The sequence below is a fragment of the Sebastes umbrosus genome, chromosome 11 (genome assembly GCF_015220745.1).
Source record: "Sebastes umbrosus isolate fSebUmb1 chromosome 11, fSebUmb1.pri, whole genome shotgun sequence".
NCBI classification, from domain to species: domain Eukaryota; kingdom Metazoa; phylum Chordata; class Actinopteri; order Perciformes; family Sebastidae; genus Sebastes; species Sebastes umbrosus.
Window position 1 is genome coordinate 3,294,748 of NC_051279.1, and position 19,387 is coordinate 3,314,134.

At 40.0% G+C, this 19,387-nt stretch overlaps 2 protein-coding genes across 2 annotated transcripts; both read left to right on the plus strand.

Moving 5' to 3' along the window:
• The first annotated feature begins 1,144 nt into the window (after nt 1-1,144).
• Nucleotides 1,145-7,202, plus strand: LOC119497787 (transmembrane protease serine 5-like). The gene is made up of 6 exons (XM_037786202.1): nt 1,145-1,354; nt 3,035-3,210; nt 4,927-5,022; nt 6,076-6,218; nt 6,386-6,541; nt 7,120-7,202. Exons 1-6 carry the CDS (start codon nt 1,272-1,274, stop codon nt 7,192-7,194), a joined length of 729 nt encoding a protein of 242 aa, XP_037642130.1. The 5' UTR covers nt 1,145-1,271; the 3' UTR covers nt 7,195-7,202.
• Nucleotides 7,203-9,063: 1,861 nt separating this feature from the next.
• On the plus strand, nt 9,064-13,950 carry ethe1 (ETHE1 persulfide dioxygenase). The gene is made up of 7 exons (XM_037786199.1): nt 9,064-9,627; nt 11,303-11,447; nt 12,214-12,362; nt 12,634-12,763; nt 12,940-13,029; nt 13,218-13,334; nt 13,504-13,950. Exons 1-7 carry the CDS (start codon nt 9,397-9,399, stop codon nt 13,548-13,550), a joined length of 909 nt encoding a protein of 302 aa, XP_037642127.1. The 5' UTR covers nt 9,064-9,396; the 3' UTR covers nt 13,551-13,950.
• Nucleotides 13,951-19,387: the final 5,437 nt, after the last annotated feature.

The window sequence follows — 19,387 nt, forward strand, 5'->3', positions numbered from 1 at the left end:
GAGCTTTTAACAGCGTTGGCCCAGAAACCCTCGGGCAGCTCGCCTCTAAACGCCACACTGACTGACCAGCTCTTGTTTTATAACACAGCTTTTCTGTCAGGCGTTCTCTTCCACTGTCTTGTGTCTTATGAATACATTTTGTGCTGTGTTTTAATATATTTGATGTTGTTTTTGGTCTAATGTGTGCTTGTATGTGTTATACAAATAATGTTTACACTATTCCAAATGATAAATTGTTTAGAGTGGCTATATCCGATATGTTGTTTTTTGTTTTTTGAGTTTCAGCTCATTGTTTAACTATCAGGTCTGTAAATGTACTGTTTTCAGAGAAAAAGCTTTAAAAACCCACTGTACACTACCTGCTATATATATATATATATATATATATGTTTTAAATATTTGTTTATTTATCTATTCTTAATTTATTCTTTATTTATTTATTTATCTAATTGTAGATTCAGAGCCTCGAGCCTGTTCATCTCGTGAGCTGCTACTGATTGTGGGCTTACCTATCATCATCAAACTGGTCATCACGTCTGCTCTCTTAGGTAACCGACTGTACCTCAAATCAAATTAAAAATAAGGAGAAAATCTAACTTAATGGGTTTTACACATTCAACATGCCATGTCTGAAGCGTCCTCCTGAATTTTGAATTAACTTAAATGATTCATCAGGAGTCAAAAGGGGAAAACAGAGAATATAGCTTCCAGTCTTTGGAACATGTTGTGCGGTCAAAATAATTTGCAGAGGTTAAAATGTGTGTACTTTTTTACAGAGTCAGTGGTAATTTAAAATAATATGGACAGGTAATTTGTGTTGGGAGTTTCAATCATTTGAATTCTGTGATTTAATTCAAGTTAACAGATTGTCATGTCACTGTTTTTCTTCTCTTGATATCAGTCAAGTTCCTGGTATTCCCCTCTGAGTTAGGTGAATCGGCTGCTCGCTGTGTGAAGAGGAACTGCACTGTCCCAACTCAGCTGACTTCTCTCTCTAAGAATCCAGTGAACCAGACAGAGAACATCACTGCAGGTAAAAATATATATTTTTATATATGTATACTGTATATATATATATATATACTGTATATAGTTTGTAGATTGTTATGAAGTGTTATTGCAGATTTTTCTATCTTTGGTTCGTTTCACTTTGCATACATCCCTTCTCATTCATCTTCTCACACCCAGACTGCCCAGTTCTGGTCAGGGACGGCCGGCGTATCGTTGGGGGGGCGTTGGCGGCCGAGGACAAGTGGGTCTGGCAGGTCAGCATGCAGTGGAGAGGGAGACACGTCTGTGGGGGTGCCATCATCTCCCCTCGCTGGGTCATCACTGCAGCTCACTGCTTTGTTGAGTAAGAGGTGGACATGGGGGAACACCCTATACACCCTGTCTGCATGTCCACAGTCCTCAGTGGGGACGGCTGTACCCCAGATTAGTCAAGTCCAAGTTAATTCTGTGTTCTGATCTAATCAAATCAAAAGCAGGTACAAGAGGGATTGAAGGCAATTCAGTTCCCCCATCAATGATTTTGCACATTTTGCACCCAGAACAACAACTTTCTGTCTGCAGGGCCTCTCCACTACCCTTGAACCAAACACATTTGGATTTTGGGCAATCAATGCACCATTACATTTTGAGCACCACTACAAACCATAAGCAGCTCATTAAATTGTTCGTAGTGCTGAAGCAAACATAAATCATTGTTGACCAGACTAGAGTGCAGTTTGGGTGTGACTGGGCAGTAAACTATGATTTACTTGCATCCATTAACTTTCATCCTACCGACCCATTTAACATACAAGGACTACTGACTGGGGCCCCCGAGAATAAACAACAGTAAGAATCAACCATCATAGCAAAATGTTAACTTATTTCTTCTCAAAACATTATTAGTAATGTAATTAATGCCAAAAAATAATGATCGCTCGCTATACTCTACCCAGTCGGTCTCTATACTCGACCCAGTCGGTCTCTATACTCGACCCAGTCGCTCTCTATACTCGACCCAGTCGCTCGCTATACTCGACCCAGTCGCCCTTTACACTCGACCCAGTCGCTCTCTATACTCGACCCAGTCGCTCTATATACTCGACCCAGTCGCTCTCTATACTCGACCCAGTCGCTCTATATACTCGACCCAGTCGCTCTATATACTTGACCCAGTCGCTCGCTATACTCGACCTAGTCGGTCCATATACTCGACCCAGCCGCTCTATATACTTGACCCAGTCGCTCTCTATACTCGACCTAGTCGGTCTATATACTCGACCCAGTCGCTCTATATACTTGACCCAGTCGCCCTCTATACTCGACCCAGTCGCTCTATATACTCGACCCAGTCGCTCGCTATACTCGACCCAGTCGCTCGCTATACTCGACCCAGTCGCTCGCTATACTCGACCCAGTTGCTCTCTATACTCGACCCAGTCACTCGCTATACTCGACCCAGTCGCTCGCTATACTCGACCCAGTTGCTCTCTATACTCGACCCAGTTGCTCTCTATACTCGACCCAGTCGCTCGCTATACTCGACCCAGTCGCTCGCTATACTCGACCCAGTTGCTCTCTATACTCGACCCAGTTGCTCTCTATACTCGACCCAGTTGCTCGCTATATTCCACCCAGAGATCTATTTCAGCATTCAGTATCAGATTGAGGGGCCCGGCAGCCTCTATTGTTTCCTCAGAGTTGTTTTGTTTGTTGTTTGTTAGTTTTTGGGATTAAGCCCCTGGACAAGAGAGATGTGTGTGTTTTACACACATAGTGTTGTTTCAAGTGATTTATGCCAATACATACAGAATACAAGGGTTGATTTTAGTTCTTTTATAGTGGCCCACTGCAAACCAATTCTCATCTGACATTCAGCAGTATATATATCAAGACCAGACATCACCAGAGGAAAAACAGCATCACCATAGTCGACTCGCTCTCTCACAGTGAGATAAAGACAGACGTTGATCATTTCACACTATGGGGCCACTTAACTTGCACTCAGACTACAAACGTCTGTGTCTCACTGCTGTTTCTGCAGGAACATGCTTGAAGTGGCCAACTGGCTGGTGGTGGTGGACACGGTCAGCATCGCAGACAGCTCTCTGGGGAAACGTTACAGAGCACTGCAGGTCCTCTACCACCCTCTCTATAACAGACACAACAACGACTATGACGTGGGCCTGCTGCGCACCATCTCTGACATGGACATGACAGGTAAGAGGAGGCGGCTCCATCTGTCGGCAGGGCAAAAAAACACATCACGTTCCTTGTTGCACTTTATAAATACTGTAGGCTAATTGCCCTTTACATGTTTATAGAAAGAGACTCCAAAAATAGACCTCTCTGACAGGAAATGATTTGTATATTTTTGGGGAGAAAAGGCAGTTAAAAGCTACTGAAGATGTGCCATTAACGACTCAAATCCATAATTCAGTTTACTGCATAATGATTGGGTCCTAACATGCTTTTAAAAAGTTTTTTTTTTTTACAATCAAGGTAATGGTACAACACCAACTTTCTCAAGCTAACTAGTTAATTGTTAAAGGTCCCATATTGTAAAAAGTGAGATTTTCATGTATATTATAGAGCAGGTTTAAGTGCTATATATATACTGTTAAACTATCAAAATGCTCAATATACGGAGAAATACACACAGCCCGAATTCAGAAATTGTGCGTTTGAAACAAGCCGTTAGGATTTCTGTCCATTTGTGATGTCACAAATATACAATATTTAGATCGTTACACGGTTTTAAACATAAACATTCTAAATGTGTCCCAGTTTATTTCCTGTTGCAGTGCAAGGCCTATATAAAGGAGGCTGGGTCACGCGTCATATCTTTGGGGGTATAACACATGCGCAGTAAAATCTCGCCTGCACTCGCCGAAATTGAGCCAATCACAACGCACAACCGCAGCTTCTGTTACACAGTGCATGTGTTATACCCCCATACCCCAAGCCCCATGTCCGCCCCAGCCTCCTTTTTATAGGCCTTGTTGCAGTGTACGTGAATAACATCAGCTGACAGGAAGTAAACATGGACCTAAACTGTTGCCTAGCAACGTAATTCTGTTGCAATTCCGTTGAAATGCACTAAAACGGAGCGTTTCAGACAGAGGCATATACAGGCATATTCAGGCAGACAGTATGAGGAAAATAAAGTGTTTTTTTAACATTACAGTTTGTAAACATGTTATAGTAGAAACACAAAATACAAGTATGAACCTGAAAATGAGCATGATATGGGACCTTTAAATAAAATATATGATAAGCCTATCTTGGAAAACATGAACTACTTCATGGCACAGTTTGCTCATTGTTTCAACATCCGTTGGTATTTCCAAGTTTTGTCCACCATGGGTGGGGCCTGAGCATTTGAACATCCTGGTGTTTTGGGTGGGTTTGTAATATGTGCTTGTGTCACTGTATTTGCCATCAGTGTAGAATCGGCAAATTAAACATTTATTTTAACATTATTTTGATATACAAATTCTTCAAAAAAGTACCTTCACGCAAATTAAATTAGACATTCCACAAACTATGTTTGTACAGATAAGTGGGTATATAATGTAGTTTTATATGTGTATTTCAAATGCATCTGGTTAAATACAGCTGATCTGTGTTGATTATTAATTTCTTTGCAACGACATTTCTGTTTTAAGACATGTATACCCACAGTATATACAGTCCAACAATACTTATATCTTCGTACATCACTTTTCAAAGCCCAGTTTAAAAACACTTCACTAAGGAGAAAACAAAAAGACAAAATCTGCTGTAAAAATGTCACAAGCTTGTAAGGAAAGCAAGAGCAGTGACCAACATTTGTGCTATCATAACCATCATACGTATGATAACCTTTATATCTTTATTGCTTTTCTTATAAATGTAAGATTATGTTACAATCTGATAACTGTGTGCTGTTTGTAGGTGGGGTGCGACCGGTCTGTTTACCCAGTCCGAGAGAGTCCTTTCCTCCTGGAGCGGCCTGTTGGATCACAGGCTGGGGATATACTTATGAACAAGGTGTGTTACACTTACATCAGAGTCGAGCAGTTGTCACTCGTGAACTCAAATGTTTTCAGAAAAACATTTTAGTGTACTGTTTAGCTGTGAAATGAGAATGTTTGCTCCAGCCGGTGGGCGGTGCTTGATTTAGCTTCGACTGTTTTCAACATGGCAGCCGGGTCACAAACTTTTTGAAACTAGAAACTAAACAACCTAATGAATCCACTGGTACCAACCATGTCATACCAGCTTGTCATGAAGGAGGCTAAATAACGCTCCAAACTTGCGCTAAATTTTGGTGAGGAAAAACTGGCATGGCCATTTACAAAGGGGTCCCTTGACCTCTGACCTCAAGATATGTGAATGTAAATGGGTTCTCTGGGTACCCATGAGTCTCCCCTTTACAGACATGCTCACTTTATGATCATCACATGCAGTTTGGGGCAAGTCATAGTCAAGTCAGCACACTGACACACTGACAGCTGTTGTTGCCTGTTGGGCTGCTGTTCGTTATGATCAGAGCATATTGTTTTATGCTAAATGCAGTACCTGTGAGGGTTTCTGGACAATATCTGTCATTGTTTTGTGTTGTTAATTGATTTCCAATAATAAATATATACATATATTTGCATAAAGCAGCAGATTTGTCCACTCCCATGTTGATAAGAGTATTAAATACTTGACAAATCTCCCTATAAGGTACATTTTGAACAGATAAAACAATTTGCGATTAATTCACAATTAACAATTTTAATTGATTGACAGCCCTAAAAATTATTATTTTTTAGGATATTTGCTCAAAGTTACTACCTGCAGCTTTAAATGATTAAAATTCAAATTGAAAAGCAGACTTTGTCCTTGTAATTTGCTCCTGGCAGCGACATGGCCTGAAGCAGCTGCTGTTTTTATGAGGGCGCTGTTAGGCTTGTTGGCTGCAGACTGTCTGAGTGATTTTACACAAATTAAAAGGCATTTTCTCTACCTCCCTTTGATTTATAAACTCACATTCACATCACAGTTACTAGCCTAGTCTTTCTTCACTCTTTTCTCTTCTTTCTGCCCCCCTGTCAGGCTATGTGAGCGATGACCTAAGGCAGGCTCAGGTCAAGATAATAGCTCAACCAGTATGCTCCGAGCCGAGCGTCTACGGCACGTTCCTAACTCCTCGCATGATTTGTGCTGGCACCATGGAAGGAGGAGTGGACTCCTGCCAGGTATACACCCTGTGATATAAACCTACCTGATACAGGTTTATGAAGAACATCTTTTATCTTTACAGTAGATCACCCAAGCCAGACCTGCTCAGTCACCCTTAAGTGTGAAAACGTTGTTTAAACATTGGTGTATTAATGTTTGATGAACGAGTTGGTCCTGTTTTAAGGGAGACAGTGGTGGACCGCTGGTGTGTGAGACAGCCAGTGGGGACTGGAGGCTGGCGGGGGTGGTGAGCTGGGGAGAGGGCTGTGGACGACGCAATAAACCCGGCGTCTACAGCAGAGTAACCCAACTGATCCACTGGGTTAAAAGATATGCGGAGGTACTGTTTAAAGTGACGTCCCTCTCTGTCTTTCACTGTATGAATGTTGACTAAAGTACTGTACAGTGGAAAAAAGAACAATGAAATATGTAAGAAATATTAAAACATAGTACAAATATAAGTGGCAAAATAGATACAACCTAAGATACAAACATTTTGAATGGTTATTATATCAGCATTGTTTTTTTATTTTAAACCATGAGCTCTGGATGGAGAGCAATTTGACTATATATATTTTGTGTGCTCCCATAAAGCAGGTTATAGGGATAAAACTGGATGACCTCATAACTATTGTCATATAAACAAAAAGTACTGTCTTTCATGTGCTTGTCCTTCCCAATATCTACTGTTCAACCCAGGTTAAATATAATGCTCTAAAGGGGCAAAAAACTGCCAATTTGGGGATAAAAATCAACAGAATTAACATCAACAGAAAGGACAGTAATGTTGAATGTGTGTCCGGGTGTTTTCTATTGGCAGAAGGTACACAATACATTTGCATTTAATACATTACCTTCATGGAAATATATGAAACTATATTTTAGGCTGACGCTGGCATTTTCTATTTTTTGCCACAGGACAAACCAGAGGAATTGGAGGAGAACACGACAGCCATCACTGATACCTCACAAGAACCTGACACATATAACTGACAATAAAGAAGCAAATCACCTGTATCTGCTTGTTTGTTATGAAATTAAAAAAAAAGAAAAGATTCTTCAAAAATATTTTACAAATATAAAAATGTCTGTCTGATATGTTTGTTATGACAAAACAAACAAAACAATACCGTGCCTATATATAGTTATCAATTTAAAGCTGCAGTGGGTAGAAATAGAGCAAATATGATTAAAACAAAAGTTATTTTTATTAAACGGTCAGTATATCCTGACAGTAGTGCATGAGACAGGTAATCTGAAAAAAACCCTCATGTACCTCCGTGTCCTCCGGTCTGTGAAGATGCCGTTAGGAGCACCGGAGGACACGGAGGAACATGTTTTCTTTCAGGTTACCTGTTTCATGTACTACTGTCACGATATAGCAACCGTTTTATAAAAATAACTTTTTTTAATCATATGTGCTCCAATAAAGCCTACTTCAGCTTTAAAGGTCCCATATTGTAAAAAGTGAGATTTTCATGTCTTATATATTATAAAACAGGTTTAAGTGCTTTATAAATACTGTTAAAGTATCAAAACGCTCAATATACGGAGAAACACACACAGCCCGTATTCAGAAATTGTGCGTTTGAAACAAGCCGTTTGGATTTCTGTCCATTTGTGATGTCACAAATATACAATATATTTAGACCATTACATGATTTTAAACGGAAACATCCTAAATGTGTCCCAGTTTATTTCCTGTTGCAGTGTATGTGAATGACATCAGCTGACAGGAAGTACACATGGACCCAAACTGTTGCCAGGCAACGCAGTTCCGTTGCAATTCCGTTGAAATGCACTAAAACGGAGCGTTTGAGACAGACGGTGAATACAGGTATATTCAGGCAGACAGTATGAGGAAAATAAAGTTTTTTTTGAACATTACAGCATGTAAACATGTTCTAGTAGAAACACAAAATACAAGAATGAACCTGAAAATGAGCACGATATGGGACCTTTAATTCTAAAATGGCTTACTGAATATAGCCTGCAAATGTATAACCAAGGTGTTTTTGTATGTCAGTGACAGCCCTTTTTTATGTTGACATTGTAAACCAGCTTGCTTTATTTGGGGAGGGATGAAACTTCCTGATAAAAGTGAAATGTTATATGTGTCACGTAGGCCACTCAGGCCACGCTACTGTTGTGTATGCGGTGTGTGTGTGGGCGTGTGTGCTCGTGCACTTGGACAGACAGTAATGACCCACCACTGATCTGTCCTGATCTGACATGAGTGTGTTAGTGATGTGTTGGTCACGAACGAGGCGGTTCAAATAGCCGACTCTTTTAAGTGAACGATAAGAGCCGGCTCCCGTCTGAGAGCTGTATTTCTTTTTTCATTTTTCTTTAATTAATTCAAGGCAGAATGATAGGACAATCATCTCTGCACCACGTGCACTCCATGCACTGACTGTGACTGAATGTTGTGTTAATGATGTCCGTGCGACCAATCAGGGGATGACAGACAAGGATCATACCATCAAGCAGGGAGGGGCGGGGATGCGCGGCGCGCTGACGGTCTACAGGTATAGAGCAGGAGGGAGAGGAGGAGAGAGAGAGAAAGAGAGTGCGGTGCGCAAATAGCAGACAAGCTGAGTGACAGTCGGAAACGAAGCAGCATGTAAAATTATGATATTCTAGAAATTATAAGGATTAGTATAATTATATTGAATAATTTAAAAGGGAATGTTTGTAACTTTTTACACGTATAAATCATTGCGGGTCGGTGTCCCACGCGCACTCGCGTGTGGCTGCGCTGTTCAGACTCAGAATCCAAAAAGAGCCGAAAGAGCCGGCTCTTCTTGGTGAGCTGAGCCAAATGATCTGACTCACTAAAAAGAGCCGGACTTCCCATCACTAGTGTGTGCGTGTGGAGGAAGTTGAGCTGCTGCTGCACTAACACACATCATGGTTGCTCAATAACACAATATAAAGGTTATGGCAGTGACTGTAAAAGCCAGTGACACTGCAACACACCACTACTGTCTCTGTGTTCATCCAGGAGGAGAGTTTAGCTTTCAACTCGACTCTGAAGAGAGCTTTCTTGGAAGAAATTGATACATAAACTCACATCCGCTCCTCTCTGGTTGCTACACTACGACACACTAAGTCTATTAGTCTCTGGTTGCTACATTGCATTAGTCTGGGACTAACAGCTGATATCCGGTGGTGCAGTCAGGATATAAAACGACAATGTGCTCGGTAATCATCAGCAGCAGCAGGGTGAGACCTTTTCAACGAGCTCTGGCTCTCTCGCTTCGCCTCAGAGCAAACAACAACAACACCGAGGGCTCGAGTTCCGCAGCAGCCGACAGAAGGCTCCTCTGCTCGGCAGTGAGAGCTGGCGTTGAGCCGCTGAGAGCTACCAGCAGGAGATCCTACTGCTGCAGGACGGAGCTGACCAGAGGACTGCTCTTCAGACAGGTAGCTTCATATTCATAATATAACGTTGTTTGTTTGCTTCAGTTGTTATCTTTGCTTGTATAGAGTTAGATAATGTGAGTAGGAAGTGAGCTAGATGGAGTTAGTTAGCTTAGTTAGCTTCATTATCTTGCTGTTAAATTACATTTAAAGTTGTAATTGGTTTAAATGGATGATCTCTAGGGATTGTGGTTGTGATTTAGCTTCCTTTACCTTTGCTCAGTCTGCTCAATGTTCATGCAATAACGTTGCAAAACTGATGACTGTATGCACACTGTAATGTAATATAATATAACATGGACATCATGTTGCATTACATTACATTACATTGCACACTGCAATGTAATGTAATATAACATGGACATCATGTTGCATTACATTACATTACATTACATTACATTACATTACATTGCACACTGCAATGTAATGTAATATAACATGGACATCATGTTGCATTACATTACATTACATTACATTACATTACATTACATTACATTGCACACTGTAATGTAATATAATATAACATGGACATCATGTTGCATTACATTACATTACATTACATTACATTACATTGCACACTGTAATGTAATATAATATAACATGGACATCATGTTGCATTACATTACATTACATTGCACACTGCAATGTAATGTAATATAACATGGACATCATGTTGCATTACATTACATTACATTACATTACATTACATTACATTGCACACTGCAATGTAATGTAATGTAATATAATGGCTGTAACATGATGTCATCATGCCATTATATTACATTACATTACATTACATTATATTACATTCATTACAGTGTGCATTATGTGTGACATGATGACACTACAGTGGACATCATGTTGCATTACATTACATTACATTACATTACATTACATTGCACACTGCAATGTAATGTAATGTAATGTAATATAATGGCTGTAACATGATGTCCACTGTAGTGTCATCATGCCATTATATTACATTACATTACATTACATTATATTACAGTGTGCATTATGTGTGACATGATGACACTACAGTGGACATCATGTCATTATATTACATTACATTGCACACTGTAATGTAATGTAATGGCTGTGACATGATGACACTGCAGTGGACATGAAGGTGTGCGTCTTGTCCAGCCTGATATAGCGTTACAGCAGAGGACAGATATTATTTTTTGAGTTGTTTATTATTGACCTTGGATGCAGCAGTGGACAAAACAACTCAAGGTCCTCTTACTTGCTTTTTCTGCTTACAAATGCATCACACGGTCTACATTTCTATGTCAACCAAGCAAACTTTAATCTACTGAATAGGACTTTTCAAAAGCTCCAGAACAAGCGAGTAAGAGGACCCTGAGTTGAGATTGTTTTTGTCAACTTTATGTTTTTGTGCAAGTACAGGTTTTTCTCTTAAGTAGGTGTCAAACATGCATCATTTGGTTATAAACACTAAATATATTTATCACTAACACTGCAAACTTTCCAACCACAACAAAAGCACAGATGTTGCATTGACAACAAGTAGCTCCACATTATATTCTCTCTTTCTTTCTTTCACACTCTATCAAAAGGACGACGGGGAGGACGTGCACCATTGCCACCCGTCCTTTGTGATTTATTGCTGAGTCACTTCATTGCTCTCGCCTGTTTGTTTTTTTCTTCCGTTCAGCTGTTTGAACCGGAGAGCAGCACCTACACCTACCTGCTGGCAGACACGGAGACCAAGGAGGCGATCGTCATCGATCCTGTACTGGAGACTATTGAAAGGGACCTGAAGCTCATACATGAACTGGGGTTCAATCTAAAAGTGGCAGGTATCTTAATTTCCTGGGGTTGGGCTAAGGCAGGGGTCGGCAACCTTTACTATCAAAAGAGCCATTTTAGGCAAAAGAAAAAAAATCTGTCTGGAGCCGCAAAACATTTGCAGTGAGGTAGGGGCCACATTGAGGGGGGAAAAAAATCTGAGATTTCGAGAATAAAGTCACAACTTTACGAGAAAAAAAGTCATAATATTACCAGAATAAAGTCATAACTTTACGAGAAAAAAAGTCATAATATTACCAGAATAAAGTCATAACTTTACGAGAAAAAAAGAAAATAACTTAAACGTAAAATTACTACTACTATACTACTCTACATACTGTATATATACTAATATTATGACTTTATTCTCATAATACTACGACTTTTTTCTCTTATACTTCTGACTTTATTCTCGAAATCTCAGATTTATTTAATTTTCCTCAATGTGGCCCTAATACTCCGTCGTACCGTCGTACCATGGACCTACAACAATGATAACTAAAAATGAAAATATAAACCAAAAAACAGTTATTCATTTCCACAAATTTTTTAAAAACATGCTATATTGTTATCGAGATATGAAAAGACCGACGGCATATCGTGATAGAAGATTTTGTCCATATCGCCCAGCCCTACTGCAAGGTCACATATAAAATAATGAAACAGGATGTTCAATACAATGGCAATGCATGTCACCACAAAACAACTTTTATACTTCATATTATTGATTTGTTGCCAAACCCTGTGGTAAAACCTACTATTTGATGTTTCTGATAGTTAACACCCACTGCCATGCGGACCACATCACAAGCACTGGGCTGATGAAGAAAAGATTGGTTGGGCTGAAGAGTGCTATCTCCAAGTTCAGCGGTGCCTCTGCAGACATCCTCCTGTCGGAGGGAGACGAGATCTCCTTTGGAAAACATGTAAGAAGAACACATTACTTATTTCATTGCATAAAACCTTTTCATACAACCCAGCATTATAGTATTGTAAGTTGTGTCAGTATTTTGTATCTTGATATGACTCTGTTTCAGCTTGGTAATGTATACGGACACACCCATAGATACTTTTAATTTTGGATCTGGATCAGTATTCTGGATTTTGGATATTGATCATCTATTGCTCTTTAAAGAACTGGATCTTTTTTATTGAAATTGCTTGATGAAATATTTCTCTGTCTCTTGTCCCCTGTAGTATCTGACAGTGAGAGAGACACCAGGACACACTGATGGGTGTATGACGCTGGTATCAAGGGATCAAAGCATGGCCTTTACTGGGGACGCTCTGCTCATCAGAGGCTGTGGCAGGACAGACTTCCAGCAGGGTAGACATACATTTGTATTTATACTTATAATCTCATATCAAATGCAATTTTGCCAAACACCCTGGCTGAAAGAGAAAGCTTTTTATTTTTGTAATGCTGCCAGAGGAACACAAGAGGGCAGTGTTGCATCTGTTTTCTTTTGGAATCGGTCTCTAATCATTGTCTCTCTAATTCAGGCTGTGCTAAGAAGCTCTATGAGTCGGTCCATCAGAAGATCTTTACTCTGCCCGATCAGTGCCTCGTCTACCCAGCACACGACTACTTAGGTTGGCTGAAAACCCACACATCTGAATGTTCATGTCATATCTCATGGAGTCTATAATAATAGTAATATTATAGAATAATAGAAGAATATTTTCTTTTCTTTTGATTGATCAGTGAGGTTCAACATCTGATAAGACCCCACAGTTACCTGTTGACCTGTAGACCTACCGTATCTGTCTTTGTGCATCAGGTCAGACGGCGTCTACGGTCGGTGAGGAGCGCAAGTTTAACCCGCGCTTGACCAAGAGCCTGGAAGAGTTTGTGAACATCATGAAGAACCTGAATCTCCCTAAGCCTAAGAAAATAGGTATCAAAAATATTCTTTCTCTCGTCTTTCCATATATATAAGTATAATAAAATCACATTTTCAAGGTTGTAACACCTTAGTGCAGACTCACACATAGATAGTTGAAATATCTTGCTTCTACTTATACTTCTGTTTCTGAAAACAGCTTTCTTTTGTTCTTACTTTGCAGATATTTCAGTGCCTGCTAATCTGGTTTGTGGAGTACATGAAGTCTGAGTGTCCTCCAAAAGGGAGGTTTTTAATCAAATAAGGTACATCATAGAATCAACTTTATTGGCCAAGTGTGTGTACAAACACATCACACACAGGCATTTGACTGATTTTGCACATAGAAAATTAATCAACGTTCACAGATACAAAATCTGAACGGGATTAGCCAAAAACTGCTTACCATGAAGTGCTTTATCGTGTGTATTTATGTAAATGTAAAGATGTATATTTGAATAGCTGTTGCCATTTGTAGCGCAGCTACTGATGTAATTGTGAAAATGCTTGAAATACAAATGCAATCAGTTCTATTTTAACTATTAGAAATGATTGCTTAAGATGTGTACATGAGGGAAAAAACACTATTAATATTGTTTTTGTATTTTGATTAAATTGAAATGTGACTTGCTCTATTCAGCTGTATTATTGCGAGTTGGGGAGGAAATTTACGAAAAGGAAAAGCTCAGATAGGAATGTTCCATTCAAGGTTTGGTTTAGTATTCATGAATGCTTGACTGGGACAATTGAGTTCTTCCACATGGCCTTTTTCAGTGATTCCGGACTCCTTTAGCCAAGGCCTCACTCACACACTCACTGCCAGCCACGGCCTTTTTGCATAGCAGGAAAATGACACTACGCTATTTGCATTCAGAATCTGTGAAGTTTCCATTGACAACACGCCATTGCCATGCTTTTGTGCACTCGTCTGCTCCTCTAGATGTCTAATGTCTGTATCATTATCTCGGTAAGATATGAGGAAGAGCATTCGTGCCAAGTCTTAACACAGTGAAGAATGCTTTTGGGTTTCCAGATGTTCTGTACATGTTGCTCTCAGCCTGCGTTGAACCGCTCATCAGCCAGTAAGACAGGTTTGTTTGGGAGTGTCGGCCACATGCCTCTGCCAGAGAAACACGCTCACATGATGGTATGCTGTATGATGGTGTTAGATTCTATTGGGCTGTTTTTAAGTGAATCTAAATATTTGTCCTCCTTGCTAGGATTTAAAGGAGCACTCCCCTGGTCAGTTTACTTGTCTTGGGGAATACCACTCACCATGTGAAAACAACTGTTCAACTGGAGGTGTGGAGTTTGAAGTTAGGACGTGGGTCCTAACTGAACAGAAGAAGCTTTGAGTTTCATTATGTGAAATGTAGGTTCCAACAACATTTTGGGATCTTGACCCATACCAGGGAGTAAAAGTCAGACACACCACTAGATGCTGCAAAATCCTACACACTGTTCCTTTAGAAATTAGAAGTCAACCAAAATAAAACAAGAAGAATATATTGAAGTTAAAATTGTAAGTTAAAAGGGACTGTTTGTAACTTCTTACATGTATAAATCAATCCGGGTTGGTGTCCCATGCGCGCTCGCGTGTGGCTGCGCTGTTCAGACTCAGACTCCAACACAAACTACAGTGAAGCACCAAAACCTCTTGGTTGTATCTAGTGAAGCCCGTCTGTTAAACAGTGTTGGCCGCAGTCGGAGGACGCGGGGGAGACCGTAGTTTTGGTCTCCAGGACCGGAGTCTCTGCTGTACTCTGCTCCTCTGCCTGCTTGCCTTCACTCACACACCGCGCTCGTTCTCGCTCTTTCGCTCCACTTTCACATGCATGCGCGCACACTACACACTGCAGAAGAGCTAGTTTAGCTCTGACAATATTTAGTGAATTTAGTGGACGTTTGTGCAGAAATAACTGCTGCAGCTCCTCCAGACCAACAGAGGTTTCCCATGTCTTGTGAAGTGACGGGGCTCCGCAGCGAGTAACGTTATCGTCTCCGACCAAAACTCCGGTGTCTCCCCCACAGGGCGCTGACTTTTGTTGACTTAACGGCTACAGGTGTCGCTGTTAACAAGCAATTTCTGATTCTTACATAGAGTCCCTTTAACGTAATGACCAAAATGCAAAGTGGGTAAAAATAAATCTCATTAATGTTGGTTTTTCAAAAGAAGGAAATTGTTTTTTTGTAAAACTGCGTTACTGCCAGCCGCCGTCTGACTTGCGTTGCTCCGAAAGTAGTGTTATTATGATAAGGATGGACTCTGAGCGAGGCGAACGGCGTTACCACAGCTTTGCACTCGGCGGCTCATGTTACAGCAGTCTTGGGAAGGGAGGAGTGAGCGGAGGGGTACTCAGTTGGTTGCAATCTGCAACCACACCACTAGATGCCACCAAAACCTACACATTGTACCTTTTAAATATTTATGAATGGATTAAGAGATCTTGAATAAGTCATAACCAACATGCCGTAAAAAGCAGAAAAACACAAGTATATTATTTAGAAGAACATTATCAGACAACTCAATAGTGTAATATTCCAGGTATTATTTTTGGTAATGGTTAGGAAGGACCCTTCATCATAGCAGTGGACTTGAATTGTTAACTAATGAGGCGCCGACCTGACAAGCTGTATCGCACTGATGCTGACCTTCTGAAGCAGATACGGTGTCGCCCATTATGTGACCAATCCACAATAAATAATTAAATACAGTTTAATACCATTAAATACAGTTACTCCGTCAATGTCATAAAGAAATCAGTGTGTCCTCTATCAGTCACAGTTTTTAGTGCAGCAATCCCTAACCTCATGTTACCTTACATAAAAATGATTGTAATGAGTTTTACACAGTGAGCTATATTTATAACGGGAAAAAGAGAGCACTGTTATTAGATTGGTATTTCGTATCTGCAGAGTTGAGGTATTGATATCAGGAGAGAAGGGATGGATCAGTGCATCCTATTTAAAAAGAAAAAAAAAGGCCAATATTGTCCTGATACTCAGTATATCTGTCCGCTGTATTTAATCCGATCCAGTTCCTTTCAGCTACACTTGTTATTGTTATTTAGGCGGCTCATAGCATGAATATCTTTGATGTTTTTATAGTGAAATGCCTGCAAGGTTTTAAACTCCTCAAAAGACGCACAGCAACTTTGTTATAAATAAAAGAAGACTTGTTTAAGCATGAAAGAAAGTCGGCGGGTGTTGGCTGGTCACATGCAAGTTAATACTGTCCACACATACACACCATCTACCAGCTGTCTCTGTCAGCGCTTGAGACAAACAACATGATTTAGACAGCCTCCGCCTCACCTAGCGTCCTCGCCGACAGACACCTGCATTGTTTCTTTATTCAAAACAGGAGGTGTGTGTGAGACCGTTGTCGCCATCAAGCTGAAGATATGTTGCTTTAGTTTAGAGACACCGTAAAATGGTCTTATTCTCTCGTGATCCTGTTTTGCCGCCGGGAAGCGAAGGTGCCAGCTGTCCTTTCAGCCAGTCTGTGTCACCCATCTGCCAGCCCTCTTTCACTCTCTCCCTCAGCCCACTTACGCTGTGCCACCGTGAACCTGCTGCCCATTCTCTCTCACACCGTCCACATGTCACTGGAGAGAATCTATTACACTATCAGCTCATTCAGAAGGAGCTGTAAAGAGGCCAGTCAGGGCGATAAAGCCCCTCAGAGTGAAGAGCAGGTTCTGCCCAACAGACCCTAAAGAAAATACTCCTATAGGGAGTCTCTGTATACCTAATAGAGTCGCCTTATACTTGTTGAAAATCTCCTACAATGTCAGTAACAAGAGTTTTTGGTGTTCTTAAAGGTTCCATGTTGTAAAAAGTGGGATTTTCATGTCTTTTTTTTATTATACAGCAGGTTTAAGTGCTGTATAAATACTGTGAAAGTATCAAAACGCTCAATCCACTGAGAAATACACAGCCCGTATTCAGAAACTGTACCTTTGAAACCAGCCGTTAGGATTTCTGTAATTTTGTGATGTCACACATGTACAATATTATACAAAGACTATAGAAACAAGTCATAAGTTTAAGAGAAAAAAGTCATAGTAATATGAGAATAAAGTCATAATATTATAATATTTTATGAGTTATTTCTTTTTTTCTTGTAAAGTTATGACTTTATTTTCGTAATATTACGACTTTTTTTCTCGTAAACTTCTGACTTTTTTCTGTAAATCTCTGAATTTCTTTCCCTCAATGTGACCCTAATACTCCGTAGTACATTTGCACTTTGGCCCTCACTGCATTAGACTTACAGTATTTACTATATACTTAGACTATAAGCTGTGTGTAAGCTGTATAATGTTTTGTAGCTCCAGACAGATTTTTTTTTGTTGCCTAAAATGGCTCTTTTGATAGTAAAGGTTGCTGACCCCTGTTCTAGTAGAAACACAAAATACAAGTATGAACCTGAAAATTAACATAATATGGGACCTTTAAATATCTCTAACTATTACTAACATTTGCTACAGGAATTCATGTTGCTGTGGTACTCAACGGTAAGTTTACAGTGCCTGTGTAATACTTTATGGTATTTTAATCTCAATGTAAGACTGCCGTAGGGATTTACACTGTTACTCATATGTGTAAATACTCTCAGCCATCCAGGTCATGGGATTTCTAATAGTAGCAAGTCACACTGCCTCGATGGTCACGGAATATCTAATAGTATATTTTATGATATTTATATTACCACTCTAATATCCTGCAGGGACATTTGGTTAGCTTGTTGTATTGTATAGGAACATTGTAGAACTTTATAATACATTTTTATCATCATGATGAGTGACTTCAGAGTATCGATTGGTGCATGTGTTGGACATACAGTAAAAAGGATATCTGTGTTAGGGGAGAACGGGTTCAGTTGTTACACCCCATTCCCTCCATTTAGAAACATGCTATCTCAGCCTCCCTCATTTTCAGTGGCATTCCTTGTTTGCAAACCAACAAGAAGCGACTATAGACAAAACTGTTTTTTGAGGAAGCCTGCATTTTCTTAAAAAGCCCTGCACACCTCGGGGTAAACCCACACTGGTGATTGTCTGATTAAACTTCCCCTATTATGGTATAGCGCTCTACATTTACCCTTCACCATTGTATTTGAGTATCTGAATTCTGGGTGTGTAAATGGATTCACTATATAATTACAGTAGTGCTCTCAAAAATTATCATAATGGAACAAACACATTTTCTGCTAACAATCCCGCAATGCAATGCACCACATTGTATTGATGTAAAAATTACCATTGTGCAACTCTACAGCAGTCAGTGATGATGCAAAATGATGATTCACAAGTGTCCGAAATCTCAATTAAAGCTGCAGTAGGCAGTATATATTTTGAGCATCATTGGGCAAAAATTCCATAATAACCTTTCAGGATATTGTAATTCAAGTGTTCTGAGAGATAACTAGACGTCTGCACCTCCTCATTGCTCTGTTTTCAGGCTTTAAAACATCTGTCAAAATCCGTGACGGGAGACTTTGGCCAATCACAGGTCAATTCAGAGAGAGAGAGAGAGCGTTCCTATTGGCTGTTCATTCAACGGAGGCGGCTGTCAATCACTCGCAAACTCCGACCAAACGGTCAAACTAGGCAGCGCTGATCAAATATGAATCAATATTCTGTTACTGTGATGCCTATTTCTCGCCTCAGATGTTTTCAGAAACATCTTGTAGTGTACTGGTTAGCTGTAAAATGAGAACGTTTGCTCTGACTGGTGGGCGATGCTTGGTATTTCCTCAACTTGAGCTCAACATGCCGGGTCATAAACTTTCTCATTGAGCGAAGAATGCGAATGATTGACAGCCGTCTACTGTCACGATATAGCGACCGTTTTATAAAAATAATTAATCATATTTGCTCCGATCTCGCCTTCTTCAGCTTTAAGAGGGTGCAAATATTAATTTGACCCTCCAGGTCAGTTCAGTCTCCCACTATATCATTATATTATTAAAAACATTCCCATGGGAGCTTGTCATGAAAAGTATGTAAGTGGCCTTTAACTTCTTTGAGAGAGCGTTCCTATTGGCTGTGCTCCGGTCATGT

Coding starts and splice junctions, on each gene's coding strand:
- ethe1 (XM_037786199.1), top strand. CDS start 9,397: ATGTGCTCGGTAATCATCAGCAGCAGCAGGGTGAGACCTTTTCAACGA. Junction 9,628..11,302: donor GAGGACTGCTCTTCAGACAG/GTAGCTTCATAT, acceptor TCTTCCGTTCAG/CTGTTTGAACCGGAGAGCAG. Junction 11,448..12,213: donor GTTCAATCTAAAAGTGGCAG/GTATCTTAATTT, acceptor TGTTTCTGATAG/TTAACACCCACTGCCATGCG.
- LOC119497787 (XM_037786202.1), top strand. CDS start 1,272: ATGCAGTGGAGAGGGAGACACGTCTGTGGGGGTGCCATCATCTCCCCT. Junction 5,023..6,075: donor GGGATATACTTATGAACAAG/GTGTGTTACACT, acceptor CCCCCCTGTCAG/GCTATGTGAGCGATGACCTA. Junction 6,542..7,119: donor GGGTTAAAAGATATGCGGAG/GTACTGTTTAAA, acceptor TTTTTGCCACAG/GACAAACCAGAGGAATTGGA.